The 21,076-nt window shown below is 41.5% G+C and overlaps 2 protein-coding genes across 2 annotated transcripts in view; one reads left to right on the top strand and one right to left on the bottom strand.

The window, feature by feature from the left end:
• LOC311041068 (uncharacterized protein) overlaps positions 1–21,076 on the bottom strand; it is a gene marked incomplete at both ends in the record, with an annotated part of 122,742 nt that overhangs the window by 62,868 nt on the left and 38,798 nt on the right. The gene's annotated exons all lie outside the window — the stretch shown is intronic.
• Positions 3,868–5,193, top strand: LOC311040948 (uncharacterized protein). Its single transcript, XM_084051385.1, has 3 exons — positions 3,868–4,087; positions 4,527–4,668; positions 5,055–5,193. Exons 1-3 carry the CDS (start codon positions 3,912–3,914, stop codon positions 5,106–5,108), a joined length of 372 nt encoding a protein of 123 aa, XP_083907511.1. The 5' UTR covers positions 3,868–3,911; the 3' UTR covers positions 5,109–5,193.

Raw genomic sequence — 21,076 nt, 5'->3', positions numbered from 1 at the left:
TCTGTTCTCACTCCCTTCAGCTCACCTCACCCTAGCCATCCTCCCACCATCCTCACACCTTACATCCTTCACTTACCCTCCTCACTAGATAATTCGTACCCCTTGTCTTCACTCCTCATCCTCACTCCCTCCATCATCACCTCCCTGTCTGCACATCATCGCCCCCTCCATCTCCACTCCTCATCCTCACCCCAAAGCCTCCCTTCCTCCCGACCCTCCTCCCCTTCCCTTCCCCTTCCAGATCCATCTCCTTCTTTTCTAAATAAAGAACGTTAAACGATGTTTGGTTTGAAGGCGTGGTCTGTACTCGTGAATGTAATTTACTGTTCACAGAGGACCTCCAACGAGCAACTACCAGAAATGAAGAGCTGGAGAGTGTTGTGAGGCAGAAAGAGGAGGAGTTGGCTATTTGCCAGCAAAATCTTCAGGCCTCGCAGCACACTTTGAGAGAGACCGAGGGGAGACTCAATAGTTGTGAGGTGGAGGTGAGATCTAGAGAGGAGGCGATGGGCGTCATGAAGGTCCAGATGAGACAGAGAGAGAGAGACATAACATGCCAACTCTCAGAGGGACGCCTGCAGAACGAAGAAGCCATGAGTGCGTACCGAATCAATGCCACATTTTGTGGAGTTTATTTTCTTGGATTCAAATACATTTTAGAGTTGCGTTTGTTCCGTGTTTTATTTTCTGTCTTTGGTTTTAGGCAGGACACGGCACGAGGGCCTGAGGCGAGTGGAGGAACTGGAGACGGAGCTCAGCACCCTACAGGAAGTCGGGAGGGAGGAGCAGCAAAAACAGCTGCGTATTCAGCAAGATCTGCAGAAAGAAAAGGTAATGTGTCACTGAACAGAATATTAATGGAATAAATCGCATCATTAAATATAATCTATAATTGTTCCTCAAATACAAGTACAAATATATAGCTTGTTTCAGATGTCAGGATTGTGGTCGATATCATGGTTTCAAATAGAAGAGGAAGAGAGATATTAGAAAGGGAGACGTGGGATGCAAGAACCACAGAGATAAAAGGAGAAGATGAATGCATGAAGGACAGCTCATTCAAGATCTAAAGCAACAAGAGGAAAAGAAGACTAAATTGATTCAGACGCAGAACAGAAGTCGAGTGGAGAAAATGATTAATTGTGAAAAAAGACAGAATAATGAAGCTATGAGACTGGGGAGGAGAGGAGCAGAGAAATACCAGCCCTCTGGACAACACCATTATCTAAAAGAAAGGATATATATATATATAGTATAGATGTGTACAGTATATATATATAATTAACACATTGTGACTGGCATATAATTAATCATTCAGTAAAACTTCAAATGATCATAAACAGCTTGGGCTTGCTATGTGTATAGTTACAACAAACAAAACTATCTTAATCTCGGCTTAAGGAACAAAAAGGCCATAACTGGTGCTAACCTGTTTAAAATATATTTACCAATGTGTACAACCGCTCCTTCCAACAATTTCCTGTCAGTTGACCACCCTGCTTTGCCATTGCTACGGATTGCTGATGACTTTTAGATGATTAGATTACATTGGATCATTTTGATGAAGTGATGGTATTAATTTGATGTCAAATTGGTCGTAAACTGCCACTATATATATATATATATATATGTATGTGTGTGTGTGTATATGTGGGTATAACTGATACCTACATATATACTGTATGCACACACAAAAACATATTTTTAGAAACGATACAAATATTTTTCGAAAATGTTCGATCTACAAGCTCACTTTGACGCACTGTGAGCGTATAGATTGGGTCTAAGTTCAAGGGTTCAAGTGATTTAAAATGTGTCATTGTGTTCCTGTAGGCCCTTGTCGCCTCTCTGTCTTTCCTGCTGCAGCAGGAGAAGGCAGAGTCCGACCAGCGAATGAAGGACCTGAGAGGTGACATGGAGGAGGTGCGGGGAGATCTGGCTGCCATGGAGGAAGAGGAACTGACTCGCCGAGATGTGTTGGTGAAGACCAAGGGAGAGCTCTTGAGCCTCCAGCAGGACCATGCAGAGCTGGAGAAACATCTGAACGAAACCAGGGCCCTGCTTGACAGGTACAGATCTAAACACCAGGCACACAGGCAAAGCCTCTTTTAATTTAATGTAAAAAATGGACCAGTATTTTTGTGTATTTTTTATTTTTTTTGTTTTTAAAAGATGTGATTACTAAACGGTGCTCCCTTATAGTGCCGTGTTTCTCAAACAGGGTACTAGTACTCAGAAATCTTCGTTTTTTAAAATATTTCTAGAATCGGTTACCTCTAGAAACTACCGTACATGTTTGGAAAATATTGATGTGCCCTATATTTTAAAATGCAACCAATTGTCATATCAGCCACCTGCCAATAAAACCAAGTTGCCAGCTAGCTTGCTGTATTATTTTTGGCCCTAGCCTGAGTGAGTTTTGAATATTGAAAGAAAAATAGATAAGTGGACTAAATATAAGATAACAAAGCCATAGCCATTAATGGACAAATGGTCTGTTTCTGTCAGATGGCCCAATTCCAGCACTAAACGGGCCCTACAGCAAGCAGAGGAGAGGTCAAGAACACTGGAGGAGGAGGTGGAGAAGAAGAGAGTCACTCCGGAGAAAGACATGGTGAAGCTGAAGGACAACAACCTCATGCTTAATCAGGTCAGGCGCGCACACACACACTCAGGGTCCCCACGGTCATGAAATTCCTGGAAATATTTTGAAATAAAATTAAAAAAAATCCAGTACTGGAAAAGGTTTGAAATTGATCAAACATCATCAAAGGTCCTGGAATTTATCAAGGGTCCTGGAAAAATATTTGGCTATGCATTGTTTTTGGCTATTGATTTTGTTAAAACAAAACATTTTCATAAACATGAATAATATCACACGAAATATGTAACATAAGTAGTTTTTCGCCGAACGGGCTGTGTGACGGCAGCCTAATGTATGTCTCAAACTTTATTTTTGCTACACTGCCTATCTTTGGGCATTCTACATAGGAGTAAGAGACACATTATTGCGCCGAATGATTGTTATATAGGCCTGGAAATTGGGCTAAATATTCTGGAAAAGTTTTGGAAATTCATTGCTAAAAATGTGTGGGGACCCTGCACACTACTTCAGGCTTACTCTGGGTGGAAACTGATGCCATTATCAGGGGACCCACTATACTGTATGAACATGACTGGCCAATGGTTGTGGTTCACCTCCGCCAGTCTGAGTAATAACTAAACATCATTTCAATGACATTACTTTTCTATGCTATTTGTCCAAGTGACACTATGTACACACGCTAGCCACACACACACACACACACACACACACACACACACACACACACACACACACACACACACACACACACACACACACACACACACACACACACACACACACACACACACTATTATATCATGCATTTTTCAGTTTAGACACTTTTGGTTGCATAATACTTTGGTTGCTGTCATTCCTCTCCCCTCTAATTTCCTGACTACTTGTGTCTGCAGGTTAGGTCAGCCCATGCTCCTGCCGTTGGGTTCACAGGTGCCTCGGGCCTATAGGCTGAAACTGGTGACACACAGGATTGTGGTCAGCAGGCAGCCGCTGCTCTTTTTCTCCATTCTCCATTCTATCATTTCATTCCCACATCAATAACACCATCCGGTCAGCCTACTTCCACCTCCGCAACATCAACCGCCTCCGCCCTTCACTCACCCCCAACAACACTGCCATCCTAGTCCATTCTCTGGTCACCTCCCGCCTCGATTACTGTAACTCCCTTCTCTTCGGTCTCCCCCACAAACTCCTCCATAAAATCCAACTGGTCCAGAACGCTGCAGCCCGCATCATCACCAAAACCCCTGCCATCTCCCACATCACCCCCGTTCTTCAGCAGGAGAAGGCAGAGTCCGACCAGCGAATGAAGGACCTGAGAGGTGACATGGAGGAGGTGCGGGGAGATCTGGCTGCCATGGAGGAAGAGGAACTGACTCGCCGAGATGTGTTGGTGAAGACCAAGGGAGAGCTCTTGAGCCTCCAGCAGGACCATGCAGAGCTGGAGAAACATCTGAACGAAACCAGGGCCCTGCTTGACAGGTACAGATCTAAACACCAGGCACACAGGCAAAGCCTCTTTTAATTTAATGTAAAAAATGGACCAGTATTTTTGTGTATTTTTTATTTTTTTTGTTTTTAAAAGATGTGATTACTAAACGGTGCTCCCTTATAGTGCCGTGTTTCTCAAACAGGGTACTAGTACTCAGAAATCTTCGTTTTTTAAAATATGTCTAGAATCGGTTACCTCTAGAAACTACCGTACATGTTTGGAAAATATTGATGTGCCCTATATTTTAAAATGCAACCAATTGTCATATCAGCCACCTGCCAATAAAACCAAGTTGCCAGCTAGCTTGCTGTATTATTTTTGGCCCTAGCCTGAGTGAGTTTTGAATATTGAAAGAAAAATAGATAAGTGGACTAAATATAAGATAACAAAGCCATAGCCATTAATGGACAAATGGTCTGTTTCTGTCAGATGGCCCAATTCCAGCACTAAACGGGCCCTACAGCAAGCAGAGGAGAGGTCAAGAACACTGGAGGAGGAGGTGGAGAAGAAGAGAGTCACTCCGGAGAAAGACATGGTGAAGCTGAAGGACAACAACCTCATGCTTAATCAGGTCAGGCGCGCACACACACACACTACTTCAGGCTTACTCTGGGTGGAAACTGATGCCATTATCAGGGGACCCACTATACTGTATGAACATGACTGGCCAATGGTTGTGGTTCACCTCCGCCAGTCTGAGTAATAACTAAACATCATTTCAATGACATTACTTTTCTATGCTATTTGTCCAAGTGACACTATGTACACACGCTAGCCACACACACACACACACACACACACACACACACACACACACACACACACACACACACACACACACACACACACACACACTATTATATCATGCATTTTTCAGTTTAGACACTTTTGGTTGCATAATACTTTGGTTGCTGTCATTCCTCTCCCCTCTAATTTCCTGACTACTTGTGTCTGCAGGTTAGGTCAGCCCATGCTCCTGCCGTTGGGTTCACAGGTGCCTCGGGCCTATAGGCTGAAACTGGTGACACACAGGATTGTGGTCAGCAGGCAGCCGCTGCTCTTTTTCTCCATTCTCCATTCTATCATTTCATTCCCACATCAATAACACCATCCGGTCAGCCTACTTCCACCTCCGCAACATCAACCGCCTCCGCCCTTCACTCACCCCCAACAACACTGCCATCCTAGTCCATTCTCTGGTCACCTCCCGCCTCGATTACTGTAACTCCCTTCTCTTCGGTCTCCCCCACAAACTCCTCCATAAAATCCAACTGGTCCAGAACGCTGCAGCCCGCATCATCACCAAAACCCCTGCCATCTCCCACATCACCCCCGTTCTTCAGCAGGAGAAGGCAGAGTCCGACCAGCGAATGAAGGACCTGAGAGGTGACATGGAGGAGGTGCGGGGAGATCTGGCTGCCATGGAGGAAGAGGAACTGACTCGCCGAGATGTGTTGGTGAAGACCAAGGGAGAGCTCTTGAGCCTCCAGCAGGACCATGCAGAGCTGGAGAAACATCTGAACGAAACCAGGGCCCTGCTTGACAGGTACAGATCTAAACACCAGGCACACAGGCAAAGCCTCTTTTAATTTAATGTAAAAAATGGACCAGTATTTTTGTGTATTTTTTATTTTTTTTGTTTTTAAAAGATGTGATTACTAAACGGTGCTCCCTTATAGTGCCGTGTTTCTCAAACAGGGTACTAGTACTCAGAAATCTTCGTTTTTTAAAATATTTCTAGAATCGGTTACCTCTAGAAACTACCGTACATGTTTGGAAAATATTGATGTGCCCTATATTTTAAAATGCAACCAATTGTCATATCAGCCACCTGCCAATAAAACCAAGTTGCCAGCTAGCTTGCTGTATTATTTTTGGCCCTAGCCTGAGTGAGTTTTGAATATTGAAAGAAAAATAGATAAGTGGACTAAATATAAGATAACAAAGCCATAGCCATTAATGGACAAATGGTCTGTTTCTGTCAGATGGCCCAATTCCAGCACTAAACGGGCCCTACAGCAAGCAGAGGAGAGGTCAAGAACACTGGAGGAGGAGGTGGAGAAGAAGAGAGTCACTCCGGAGAAAGACATGGTGAAGCTGAAGGACAACAACCTCATGCTTAATCAGGTCAGGCGCGCACACACACACTCAGGGTCCCCACGGTCATGAAATTCCTGGAAATATTTTGAAATAAAATTAAAAAAAATCCAGTACTGGAAAAGGTTTGAAATTGATCAAACATCATCAAAGGTCCTGGAATTTATCAAGGGTCCTGGAAAAATATTTGGCTATGCATTGTTTTTGGCTATTGATTTTGTTAAAACAAAACATTTTCATAAACATGAATAATATCACACGAAATATGTAACATAAGTAGTTTTTCGCCGAACGGGCTGTGTGACGGCAGCCTAATGTATGTCTCAAACTTTATTTTTGCTACACTGCCTATCTTTGGGCATTCTACATAGGAGTAAGAGACACATTATTGCGCCGAATGATTGTTATATAGGCCTGGAAATTGGGCTAAATATTCTGGAAAAGTTTTGGAAATTCATTGCTAAAAATGTGTGGGGACCCTGCACACTACTTCAGGCTTACTCTGGGTGGAAACTGATGCCATTATCAGGGGACCCACTATACTGTATGAACATGACTGGCCAATGGTTGTGGTTCACCTCCGCCAGTCTGAGTAATAACTAAACATCATTTCAATGACATTACTTTTCTATGCTATTTGTCCAAGTGACACTATGTACACACGCTAGCCACACACACACACACACACACACACACACACACACACACACACACACACACACACACACACACACACACACACACACACACACACACACACACACACACACACACACACACACACACACACACACACACACACACTATTATATCATGCATTTTTCAGTTTAGACACTTTTGGTTGCATAATACTTTGGTTGCTGTCATTCCTCTCCCCTCTAATTTCCTGACTACTTGTGTCTGCAGGTTAGGTCAGCCCATGCTCCTGCCGTTGGGTTCACAGGTGCCTCGGGCCTATAGGCTGAAACTGGTGACACACAGGATTGTGGTCAGCAGGCAGCCGCTGCTCTTTTTCTCCATTCTCCATTCTATCATTTCATTCCCACATCAATAACACCATCCGGTCAGCCTACTTCCACCTCCGCAACATCAACCGCCTCCGCCCTTCACTCACCCCCAACAACACTGCCATCCTAGTCCATTCTCTGGTCACCTCCCGCCTCGATTACTGTAACTCCCTTCTCTTCGGTCTCCCCCACAAACTCCTCCATAAAATCCAACTGGTCCAGAACGCTGCAGCCCGCATCATCACCAAAACCCCTGCCATCTCCCACATCACCCCCGTTCTTCACCAACTCCACTGGCTACCGATTAAATACCGCATAGACTTCAAGATCCTCATCAACACTTTCAATGCCATCCACAAACTCTCCCCCCCATACCTGTCTGATCTCATCCATATCAAAACTCTCACCCGGTCACTCAGGTCTTCCTCCTTCACCAACCTCACTGTTCCCCCAGCTGCTCGTTTGTCCACCATGGGGGGTAGAGCCTTCAGCCGCTCTGCCCCTGGCCTCTGGAACAGCCTTCCCCCCGACATTCGAAACATGGACTCACTCCCCACCTTCAAATCCCACCTCAAAACTCACCTTTTCAAACAGGCCTATGCTCACCTTGAGTAAAAGTCTGCTGCAGGCCTTATGTGTGTATTTTGTGTGTATTTTAACTTGCTTTATTGTTTGTATTTCTTTTCTGTTTTGTTAGGCGACCTTGGGTGACCTGAAAGGCGCCATATAAATAAAATGTATTATTATTATTATTATTATTTTGTTTATGTTCAGTAGTTGCTAAGCTCAAGTGCCTCACCTTAGGTTCAGTTTACATGAACAGTCCTCAGATCAGTTTACCTTCACATTGGTGACCGTGCTGTTCCCTTCCCCCCCTTTTTAAGGTAGCAGTGTTTTAACAAGAGTGTAATTTCATTAGTGTGTGTGCGCAAATTAAGTCGCAGTTGATCTTAACCTTTTGCGGTGTTGATTATATTAGTCTCATCAGTGTGCTGTGTTATTATTAAAGTCTTATTATTGCCCCCTGGTCAATGCATGTGTTGGTACACGCACACAGTATTCTTCATAAACTTTCTGCTGCTATTTAAATAAAGTGTCCAATGATTGTACGCACAAAAGCCTCTGTCTGTCTTGGGGATATTTGGTCACAACAGTAACACAGCGGACTGAGTGGCCCTGTCTTGCCCTATAGGACTGACCGTGGGTAGCTACTGGGACGTAAGTTGGGGCTTGATCAACCCTGGCTGGGTGACCTGGGCGAGGGTGTATGTTGTATGTTGCGAGACCCGAAACACCCGATGACCCCAGGCTACAACACTGATGATACGTCCCAGTTGCATCCATGTTTTTCTTTATTTGGTCACAACAGTAACAGTAAATGCATAGTTGGTTCAGGGTCTCTCCCCTTAAAGAGAGTGGCGTGGTCACATTGATTTATCCGCAAACCCCAGTTGTTTTGATTCTGTAGTGTCGTCGAGTAGGTAGAAGTCCGAGTGTTTTTCGTTTTTCATTTCCCGTGGATTACCCTTTTCTGTCTCCATCAGGTGTAGTGGATATTCAAGGAATGAATCCGTCGTCCACGAAAGGATGAAAATGAAGAGTATATCCAGTGAAAAACTGGCAAATATGTTGCCATGAGAGCGCGTCTCCAAGCGGGAGCGCGGAGAGCGCGTCTTCATGCGACTTCTCATCTCGGCGACTAGACTAGACTTGAATCGTTAGACGGCCGAAAACTACATAAAACTACAAGACGCCATTGCAGACGTCCTTTCAAGATGGCGGACTACGTTCAGGAAGGGGTGGTAGGTTTATACATTACATTTTTGTATTGATTAAAAATGTATTTTTTAATAAAGTAATAAAGTTTACTAAAGTAAATAATCTACTGTCCAACCTCGTTAAGCGTTAAAGGTAGGGTAAGTGATATTTTTTGGTTAAAACAAAAAGTATTTTGTTAAAAGGTTAAAATACTATATTCTGAAAGTAATCATTGCTATAGAGTGTTTTTTTCAGTAACAGATGTCTCCCTGTCTCTCCAGCTCTTTAATAAACAGAAAATACATTTTTCGGTACAGTAGGTGTCAAAATCTCAGCCAATCAGGAGAAAGTACCCATTTTTAAGCTTAATTTGTATAGTGTTTCAGTTCCAATTTTGTCTGCTCATTTCTTAGTGTCATCACTTCCAATTTCACTTGTTTAATCTGTATCCTGATTGAGTTCTCTATCCTGATTGGATAAAATTGGAAATGAAACTGAAACTGAAACGAAAATGCATTTTCTATTTAATAAAGAGGTGGAGAGACAAGGAGACTCCTTTTACTGAACAAACACTCTATAGCAATGAGTACTATCAGAATATAGAGCATAGTTTGACTCTGTTTGTGGTGTTGACTTTAATATAATCAGAGATTAGCATGATGCAGGATTAGCATGATGCAGGCCTACTATACACTTTACAGCTGTATTATAATAACGTTACGCTTAGACCGGTCAATACATTAGTATGGTCGGTAGCAATACCGATTTGCGTTACCTAAATTGATAATCTAATTAATGACCGGCTTAGTTTATTGTAGATGCTAAGATGGTAACCACTAACCGGGGCTTAGATGCTAACCTGGTAGCACTTAGCATGATTCAAAAACAAAACAAACACGTACTCTGCCCTACGTATTGTAATGTAATCAAATAATGTTATGGATATGGATAGACAACAAAGCCTAGTTGGTGGTTGAATAGAGTGATACAATGTGTGGTACTAATTAAGGTTGTAACTGTTAACAGTTGAACTATAGTAATGACCACGAGAGACAGATTATTGACCCTTAAATGTCAGCTGCAGATCTGTCTTCTATATGTAACATTATTTATTTGACAGGGACAATGCTCACTATATCAACATGTCAGTTTTAACATCTATGTAAATGGGCCAGAGTTGGCCATACGCTAATTTATATCTGTAGTTCCTGAACAGGCTCTTTAAAATGATAATATATAATTAGGGCATCATCAGAGGTGTGCTAAATGAAGAGTCACTGTCTAGTCATCCAACACATGTAATAGCTCACCTAACACTATAAAAGACAGGTTAAAGAATAACATAATAAACTACCTAATATCAATGAGCCAAAACACTAGCAATATTATATGAATGATGTGTTCCCACTTAAATGATATAAGCATATTATAATTAGAATAAATCTAATTTAAGATTCTTCCTGTCATTTATGTGATATGAATGTTTACTGTTGGAAGTGCAAATAAGTTTAAAAGAAGAAAATCATTTGCTTTCAGATTCACCCAACTGTTGTTAAAGGAGATCATGCCTATATTCCACCGATTCCTGAAGGCCCCAATAATTATAAATGCAGACTCTGCAACAAGGTTGAACAATATGGCAAAATTGTTGCGCATCTTCAGTCCCACCGGCTGACTGCTCTAAAACATGGAGGTATTTATGCATGTAAATAAATGTTGCAGCTCTCAATTGTAATATTAAATACTAACTTATTCTAATTTGAATACTGTTAACATTTTTATTGCCTTAACAATGTTAAGTTATTTGTATAACTTATTATGTACAGGTGTCATGGACTGTGCATCAAAAGTTCTCATTTCCACTGCTGCTTCTGTGGACACAGCAAAACACAGCAAGCGATTTTAAAGCATGTTCAGAACTGTTACATCCGTATTGATGGCAATGTCCCGTCCTCTGAGAGAAGCCAGTTGGTCCAAAAGTTCCAGACTGATCCAGACACGCGTGTGGCCATCCTCAGCATCCAGGCAGCCGGACAGGGACTGACCTTAACAGCGGCCAGCCATGTGGTGTTTGCAGAGCTCTGCTGGAACCCAGGCCAGCTCAAACAAGCTGAGGACCGCGCCCACCGCATCGGACAGACCTCCTCCGTACACGTCCACTACCTCATCGCTAAGGGCACCTTCGACACAGTCATGTGGGGCATGCTCAAGAAGAAGGTAAAGGTGATGGGCAGTACTCTGAACGGGAGGAAGGAGTACATGCAGGCGGAGGAGGGTGACAAGGACAAGTGGGACTTCCTCAACTTCGCCACGGTGTGGACGCCCGAGAAAATGCTTAATGCATTATAAACACAACCAAGGGCGAAGATGAGTATAGAAGTCAGATAATGCACGTTTTGTAGTAATAATCAATATCTACAAAGTAACTAGTTTTACATTTTAGTGTAGTTAAATTATAATATTTGCCTCTGAGATGTAATGGAGTAAATTGGAAATATTCCAGTAAAGTAAAACATACTGTACTAACGAATGTTACATTGTAATGTAAGCACTAGTAGGCTCAGGCTGACTGAATAAGTACCAGCCTAATTATTTTACGTTTTTATAGCACTTTATTTTAAGTCATACCTCTGGGTTAAAACTACCTCCAGGGTAACGACAGTTCTCGGAATTGTCTTTAATTTTATTTAAACAAAGAAAGCATAGACTAGGCCTATTTGTTTGTTTGTAATTTTTCCTTAATTTTATTTAAAACGAATGTTACATTGTAAGCAGCACTAGTAGGCTCAGGCTGACTGAATATATAAATATACATTCATTTCATCTCGCTCAAAGAGTCGACGTTCGACTGGATCGAATCCAAAAATATGGGTTCGACGCTCGAATCCATTCGAACGTCAAACATATCGAGCGGCTCGATATGTTCGATGTTCGACGTTCGAATGGATCGAATCCAAAACATATGCGTTTGACGTTCGATAGGTTCGAATGGATCCAATGCATGTGGGATTTTGAAAGGAATATTCAAACGTTGTTTTTGGCCAATTCTGGCAGCCCTACCTGCTCGATCACATTCATTCGAGCAGGACAATATCCAACTTCCCGACAGAAAGCTCAGACAGGTCTGCTGGCAACAGCGAATGAATGGCAGATGAGGGTGGACCCGGGGAATCAACTTAAATTCCCCCAAAACATTGTGGAGACCAGCCTCTGAGCAGACATTGTCCTGTTGTCAGAAACATCCAAGAAAGTCGTCATGCTAGAACTGATCACTCCCGGTCTGGTCGACTGGGTGAGGGGGTCTGAAGTTGAAAGACCCCCATATGACCCCATGTACTATCACTGATGTGTCCATGAAAGTCTATCACACGATATATGTAACCAAATGTCTAAATGAGCATATCTTATTGTTTATTATGGACATTTGGTGTATGGAGTGATTTCATTATAATGTAGTTGTATGCAGCCAGCAAGGTTTGTTTATGTTGAGGTGTATTGTATCATTGTTTGACATTTAAGTTTGTTGTACAATACCCTATGTTAATGTTTCTATCATATATGCATAATGTGGGCATTTGTTTATTTTTCTATTTGTCTTATGTGTTAACGGTTCAATGGTGGAGCCTAATAAATCCACCAGTAGATGAAGAAAGTGTGTTGTGTGTTGCCTGGAGGGAGTGATAATGACTGTCGATGTGCACAACAACAGTGTAATGCAGTGCTTTCATATTGTGTGTCCAATGCACACAAATGGGCACGTCTACATCTAAATGGGCAAGTCTAAATCTAGATGCATACATGTATACATGGCTATGGGCAGGTTTAAATCTCAAAGATTTAAACCGAACGTTGTAGAGTTGGAACGGAGTTTGCAGCTAAAAGTATGAAGGACTAGTTAGGGGTCAAAAAACGTCCGGAATATAGTATATAAATAGTGGCAATAACAATAGTGTGGTCGCTTTAGCGATCCCACAATAAATACCCTTTGTTTTGTGGTTCTCAGTTCATCTTTGCCCCAGGAGGGGCCGTTGCTACGATTCCTGTCCCCCCTGATGCATTCAAGGAAGAGAAATCGGGAAGACAGAGATGCAGTCAGTAAAAAGCTCATTAGAGGAAAGGGAAGATGAATATTCTAGTGGAACCCCTCTCACCAGTGTAACAACCCATCAGCTGCAAATACCACTCAAAATGGACACGGAGGAAATTAAGTCTGAATCAATGGATCAATATTCGAAGTAATAAAAGAGCTACATGGCTCTCACGGTTCTCCTACTCAGGCCACAGCATGCCCAATTCCAGATTCTAAGGAAATCCTAGCTCTCCTACGCGAACAGTCTAAAGATTTATTCACGCACATGAAAGACAGAGAAGGAAAGCCAGAAAAAGAAAATGCTTTTGGAAAATATTATGGAAATTGCATCATTGAAAATGCAGAAGCAGTTAATAGTCCGGGCTGACTGTTTGTCAGATGAGACTAGAGGGAAGACCTATAGGAAGTGGTTTTCTCACAGGACTGGTGTTATGTGGTCGTGTTTACTTAGTTCTATTAACGTGTTTTTGTATGTTTAGTCCCAGGTTTTGTAATAAAGGACTTTTAATTTAATCAGGAGTGTCTCGGATGTATTTTTCTTTTTTTGGGGAAACAAACTTTGATGCCTTCCTACTGAAGCTTAAAGAGGCTGGCCGGTCTAAACCTACACCGTGAGTTGAACACCCATACCAGGGCCACTCCGCACACGAGCCAAGCGCCAATTTGTGGTTTGATTTATTTTATCTGACATGTACATTTCAGAAGCCACTTGACATTTAGGCACGTGAATTTGTTTGTTTGCAGAGAAAGGATCCAGGGGCCTGATGCTGTGGAGGAGGATGTCACTTCAGGTAGGTTGCCCTCTAATTTGTGTGTGCGTGCATGTCTCGTGTGATTGCATTTCGCCAGTCCCTTGCAGTGTTGAGTAACGTCACATAAGCCTGAGGAGTCTTTTTCTGTTGCCTCCCTGTCCCATAGCTGAGATCATAACCATAACACCAAGGAAGTCGACAAGGATAAAGAACAAACCCAGAGACTGGCGGCTGAGCCACGCTGCGGGCACGCCGATTGCTTCGGTGATTCCACTGCTTTCACCTGAGCCTGGGCAGAAAGGGTACAAAAAGAAAGCTGCTCTGACCAAAGATGGCGGTCTGCACCAGGAGAAGGGTGTCACTTCAGGTAGGTTGCCCTCTAATTTGTGTGTGCGTGCATGTCTCGTGTGATTGCATTTCGCCAGTCCCTTGCCGTGTTGAGTAACGTCACATAAGCCTGATGAGTCTTTTTCTGTTGCCTCCCTGTCCCATAGCTTAGAAAATGCCACCAAGGAGGACATCTACAAGGATCCAAGCGTACAAAAAGAAAGCTGCTCTGACCAAAGTCAGAGCCAGATGATTAAAGGAGACATCCGGGCATTTTCAGTGTTATCTTTGATGTGTTGCTTAGCACTCACCAACACTGAAAATGCCCGGATGTCTCCCTTGCATAGTCTAATCACAGAGACCCTTCCCCACCCTGACTGAAGTGTCTCGATTATACCAATTTTAAGATTTAGAGATGGAGATGATGACATCACATGTGCGTTTTTTAACTTTAAAAATACAGACTTTTATACAGACAAAATAAAGACTTTTTAAAACTCAACTGAGCGGAGTGCCTTGGATCTTTCTTAAGTTCACCTGTTTTTCATACTTGGATGTCAGCCTACTACTACAAAGGAAGGGACTTAAACGTGTTGACCTACAATTGAACCCTCTCCAATTGAGCACCCGTTTTCAGTTTCTGATGATTACTGACCCACGCAGCGTTTCCTCTTTTCTCTATTCTGAAAGCACATTACCACCATATCAAACCCAACAATGACTTCCTATGAACGGAAATAATTTATAGTTTAACCACTGTAAGATTTGCACTTACAACATTTTCTATTGTATGTGTTAATTTATTTAGTCTATATTGTTTTCCTGCTATTGTTTAAGCTGAAATCTAAACATGTTTAGGGCTACATTAGACTATATATCAACCTCATTTAAATCCTATTAGCGACACAATGAAGGTGTTATATAATATATTTTGTTACTCCATGAATCATAATTATGCAGACAGTGAAGGAATGTTTCTCTTTCAAGTTCAAACAAACAGCAGTAGCATGGCCTGTGGATCATTTTTCCTGAGAATCGCATCAGAGCTCCAGCTTGATGTATTCACAGTGTATCTCAAAAGCCTTACATACCTCAGACAAAACCACAATTTCAAAAGTAACACATTTTCTTATGGACAATAGAAAGATAATTATTAAGTAGAAAGTACTGTTAATGTAGGAACAGTGTTGGCTTGCTGTTTTGGTAGGGGGCACAGTATGTAGTATAGTTAAAGGAGCACAGGTTAATGTTCATATAATTGGTCCTCACTAATGCTATAAATTATATTGTAAGAAGATGGGACTGTTTCAGTCTACTTGCCATGCATCTCAGATGGGCTGTAGACATTTCAGAAACCTGCCTACCAATGACATCATCAGTGACCATTTCAAATAAGATATAAAACTTTTTTTCTCATAGCAATCAGCCGATCCATATAATGTGTAAAATATATCTGGTACAAACATTGTGGGTGCAGAGAGTTTACAAAAATGTGTAAAAAAATATTTAAATGTAGAATATTGTTTTGATCATCATACTGGAATGAATACACCAATGCAAGAGAGAAAGAAACAGAAGTAGAGATGGAGATGAAGTAGGGTGTTGTGACAACCAATTAGAATTATACTGTACATCTGTGCGTGTGTGTGTAGTGTGTTTCAAATTAGTGGCACATTGAAACATGAATTTGTCCCGCATGACAAAACCTCTTATCAGCTGCACAGAAATATCATTAAAATGCAGTGTCTGTCTACAGTGTAGACAAAACGTGTACTACACGTTTTGCAGAAAAAAAACGGGAAAAGGACATTTATAATGATATCCATGCAAAGATAATTCAAAAGCAGCTCCGTACTTGAAATATAGCCCTATGACCTAATTACTTGTAGTCTACCAGTCCCTCACATGGCCTCCGCACTACTTCAGCCATCTCCCTAATGCTTCTATACACATAAGCTCCTTCATTTATTAAATGTTGACCCCCTGTTCCTCTGCTGAAAATCCATTTTAATGGTACAATCTAACTGGTACAATCTAACTGGAAAATTACGCTCCTTGGTTTGCCTTGGTTTGCCGCAAACCCACAGATCGGAACAGTGTGTTACACGCACATACTGTAGCTACTGTTCCTTTTTAAAAAATATTGTAAAAACAAAATAAATACTATATTTTAAATGGTGACATATCAACTAAAGTCATTATTAGTGCAAGTTCAACCACATTTAATATGAATGAAAATAACTCTACAAGCTCACAGTGAACTTGTAGATCTGCTTTTTTCAAAAAGATCTTGAAAATTGTTGGACATGGCAACCCACTTATAAGCTGTGCACACTACAGCGTTTTCTATCACTGGTGCATCACCGTCTAAAGCCAAAATAAAAAGTGAGAACGCAACAGCACTTTGATGTTTACACTAGAGAGCGTTGTCGTCTAAACCCAGCCTCAGTTAGCAACCGGAAAATGAGTTGTCTCACAAAACAGGGGAAATACTTTTTGTTTTCCTTTAAGATCTGCTGTTTTTGTATGTATTTTATACAGTTGAAAAATTCTGCATAATGAGCACTTTCTGCTTTTGGTACATTTCGATAATACTTTTACTGAAGTAAACTTTTAATTTCGGACTTTTACTTGTGGTATTGAGTATTTCTACATTGTGGTGTTGATACTTTTACTTAAGTTAAACATGTGGGTTCTTTTTCCACCACTGTTAAAAAGGTACACAGATCAGTTGTCAGCATTCAGTAGTGCAGTGTCCCTCAATGCATGCATTGAGGTGGTGGATGCAAAAACAAAAATAGTGGCCCATGCAGCTGCATGCTGGTTGGGGAGAGAATGAAGTCACAGGCATACTGGGACCAGGGGGGTATAAATACACAAGGACTAACTAGACGCAGGTGAACTCAACTGGACAATCAACACTGGGATAGGCTGGGGGACTAAGAGGACACAGGTGGAAACACTGGCAAATCACAGGACTGGTGAGACAAGACAGGTACAGATCAGCAACAGAGGAAACCAGGAGACACTAGGTACTACAAAATAAAAGGTACACAAGTGTAAAGTAAAACTCTAACTGCAACTAAGAAACAAGGAATACACAATAGGGCATCGCAGTTCCCACCCACTTCCTGGTTCCACTGCAAAATAGTCAATGCATTTTTCCCATTGACATTTCCAAAAATATTTATATCAATTAATTTAAGCCTAGAATCAAGCTATCCTGGGTCCTGGTGAATCATGACCATAAAACGTTTGATTCTGTGAAAAAACTTTTTTGAAAACGGCAAAACAAAGGGTATAATAAATACAGTATATCGTATAATTAAATATAAAATAAAATAAATCACAGAAAAAAATGTTTAATGGTCATGATTCACCAGGACCCTGGATGGCTTGATTCTAGGCTTAAATTAAATGAATCGATATAAATATTTTTGGAAATGTCAATGGGAAAAATGCATTGAGTATTTTGCAGTGGAACCCGGAAGTGGCCGCAACTGCGATGCCCTATACTTCAAAATGAAAGGAACACAACAGAAAAGTAAAACACTAACTAAAACTAGGAACAAGGAACACAACAGGAATACAGAAACGACACGGATCGTGACACTTTGTCCACCATTGGCTTTCAGGAGCCATTGATGATATACGGGGTCGGGTTTTATAAGCTCTGTCTGTTGTGTTTCTTTACTTAACCACTTAACCCATTAAAACCGGGAAAGCATCTGTGTTATTTCAGATTTGAGCTATATACATTATATATAGCACATTGGTTGGTTATTCAGAAATAGCAGCCATGCTATATGAGCTTGTACAACATTTGTGCAAATATTTAATATATACATTTTTATAAGAACATTTTGAGCATTTCAACATCTTTGCTTCTGGGGGTCCCAATCTGGAACAAAAAAAAACATCCAAATACATATCATTTTGAGGATCCTTGACATGAAAAAGTTTGAGAACCACTGATTACTAACATCAGTTTTCCCGAAAACTGTTAGGATTTAGATTACATTTTTAGAACAAGGAACAGTAAAGGCCCTAAGCAGGCATGTAGGCTGGATTTAGGGCGGGCAAAATGTCCAACATGACAGTATTTGCCCGAATCCAACTCACGTTTGATGTAGTTGGTCAAATAGAGTGGGCATGTGTCTATGGAGTGAGATGCCAGATTAGATTATTATAATATTTTTCATTGAGGTACTTTTCGACCTGTTAATATACTAACCTCTATAACTTCCAAGAGAGAGCATAGAATATAAAGACGGTGGTAGTTGCCAGGGGTGACTCGCTAGTTGAAATCTTGCGGGACGTGCCCCTGGCTGATGGTTTGTTATGTGGACAATAATTGGGGCAATAGGGGTCTGCGTCTCTCTAACCCCCCACCCCACGTCTAAAATACACTTTTTGGCCAAAATGTAAAATATTTCACCGGAAAGAAATATTTTTTTAGTTACTCCGCTGCCCCCTCTACAGATCCGATCAATAATAATAATAATAATAATAAACTTTATTTGTATAGCACCTTTCATGACATGAAATGCAGCGCAAAGTGCTTTACAGAGCAAGAATACAGTTACAGTTACAACCAATTTAACAATAAAGCAAACAAAAAATAAAATAAAATAAAAGCAAAAGCATAAAACATTAAAATAGGCAATACAGTGAGGACTTAAAAATCAACCAAAGAGTCAGCTAAAAGCAAGAGTGAAGAAATAGATCTTGAGCTGTGCTTTAAAGCTATCGACAGAGGCTGCCTGTTTTAGGTGTAATGGGAGTTTATTCCACACTGTTGGTCCGTAAAAGCAGAATGCTGCTTCACCGTATTTTTTATATGTCATTTTAGGCACCTCGAGTAGGTCAGCACTTGAAGACCTGAGGGTCCGGTTTGGATCATGTCTCTCTAGGCAGTCATAGAGGTAGGAAGGTGCCAGACCATTTAGAGCTTTATAAACTATTAAAATAATTTTAAAATCAATCCTAAAAACAACCGGGAGCCAGTGTAGTGAAGCTAGTACTGGAGTGATATGTTCTCTCATTCTAGTTTTAGTTAAAATTCTGGCTGCCGCATTTTGAACAAGTTGTAATCTGTCAGTTGTTTTCTTAGGCAGACCAGAGTAGAGTGCATTGCAGTAATCAAGCCGAGAGAAAACAAAAGCGTGGATCAGCGTTTTTGCGTCGTCTAACGACAGATAGTCTCTAATTCGCGCAATATTTCTAAGATGAAAGAAAGCAATCTTGGTGACATGATTAATGTGTGCATTAAAATTCAATTCAGAGTCGATAATAACCCCCAGGTTCTTTACTGTGGTGTTACTTTCTACAGCCAGGTTACCAAGTCTACTTATTATTAATTCTCTCTGCTCACTGGAGCCAATTATGAGAATTTCTGTTTTATCCTCATTTAGCTTAAGAAAGTTCTCACTCATCCAGCATTTTATACTGGACAGACAGGTCAACAATGGGTCTAGAGCGCAGGGGTCGTCTGGAGCTACCGAAAGATACAGCTGGGTATCATCAGCATAGAAATGGAAGTTCACTCCGTGATCGGCGATGAGTTCTCCCAGTGGTAGTATATACAGGGAGAACAATAAGGGACCCAGAATTGAGCCCTGTGGAATACCAGAACAGATGTCATGTTTGTCTGAGTCAAAATTAGCTAGGCTGACAAAATAGCTTCTGCCTGTTAGGTAAGAGTAAAACCAAGACAAGGCTGTGCCTGACAAACCAATCCAGTACTCCATGCGTTGTAGTAGAATTTTGTGATCAATCAAAATAGAAAAATTCCATTGACTGGATCTGTAGAGGGCGCAGCGGAGTAACTAAATAATGTTTTCTTTAGTAGAGTTGGCTTTCAACTCCATAAAACTGTCTTTGTTTTGGTGAGTAGCGAAAGTATTTTTTATTTTTTACTGTGGACGAGAGGCTGCACAGCCTGTGGTGTGAGCGCAAAGAATCGAAAGTCCCCTAGCCTTAAGGAGAACTCCTTCAAGGCTATGAATCAGAGCTGGGAGGGTCCGTATAGAAGAACAATAGGAAAACTTAAAAAAAAAACACAAGCAGTTCAGGAGCCACTTCCTGTCGATGGAGGAAACGACACTCAATGTGGAAACGGAAAACAATCACTCTATGATCAGATCTAAAGTAGAGATGGGATACATGAGAGACAAAGAGAGCCTATAGACAACGGGATTGGTGTCTGAATCTTCAAGCAAGACTCCAGTGTTTGTCTGCAGATATGACACATGCACTGCTTACAATAACACCATACACCATTGCTGTGTTTAGAGACGAGTCTGGAAGATATGGACTGTTTGACTCTCATGGCAGAAATGCTGATGGCCTACCTTTACCACCATCGAAAGCAGTAATGATGACCTTCACTAAAGTGGATGATCTGATTGCTAAGATTGACCAAATAAACACCTTAGTAAATTCCCCAGACGATTGACAGAATGCAGTTTGACTCCATGCCAGTGACATGTGTACAGACTTAATGCTCTGTCACCCCATCTGTCAACCGGTGTTCACTCTCCATTCCGACTTCTCACCACTCCGACTAGTGGCTTCCGCGTGCGGTTAGGGTTAGGGTTAGGGTTAGGTATAGGGTTCGTCAACGTCGGAAAGGCGACATGTCGGAAAGGAGAAATGCACCCCTGTCAACCGTACAGCCTTGACAACCTGCATCAAAAAGCAAGCACTAGCAAAGCATGCTACGGACAATGGACCATCAAGCACCAAGCCTTCTCTGCAGTCTAGTGGAGGTGTGAGGACCCAAAAATATGCCGTTAACTCCAAGTCATGATACAAAGGTCCCCTTTGGTATGGAAGTACCTTAGGGCCATAGGAAAACGTTTATCCAAAGAGACGAGTTAGATCACCCTTCATTTCTGAAATATACATGTTTTAAAAAAATGGCCGCCACCATTTACAGCAATACAG

The sequence above is a fragment of the Gymnoscopelus microlampas genome (assembly GCF_963454915.1).
Source record: "Gymnoscopelus microlampas genome assembly, chromosome: 24".
Classification (NCBI taxonomy): Eukaryota; Metazoa; Chordata; class Actinopteri; order Myctophiformes; family Myctophidae; genus Gymnoscopelus; species Gymnoscopelus microlampas.
This window is presented reverse-complemented; position numbering and strand designations above follow the sequence as displayed.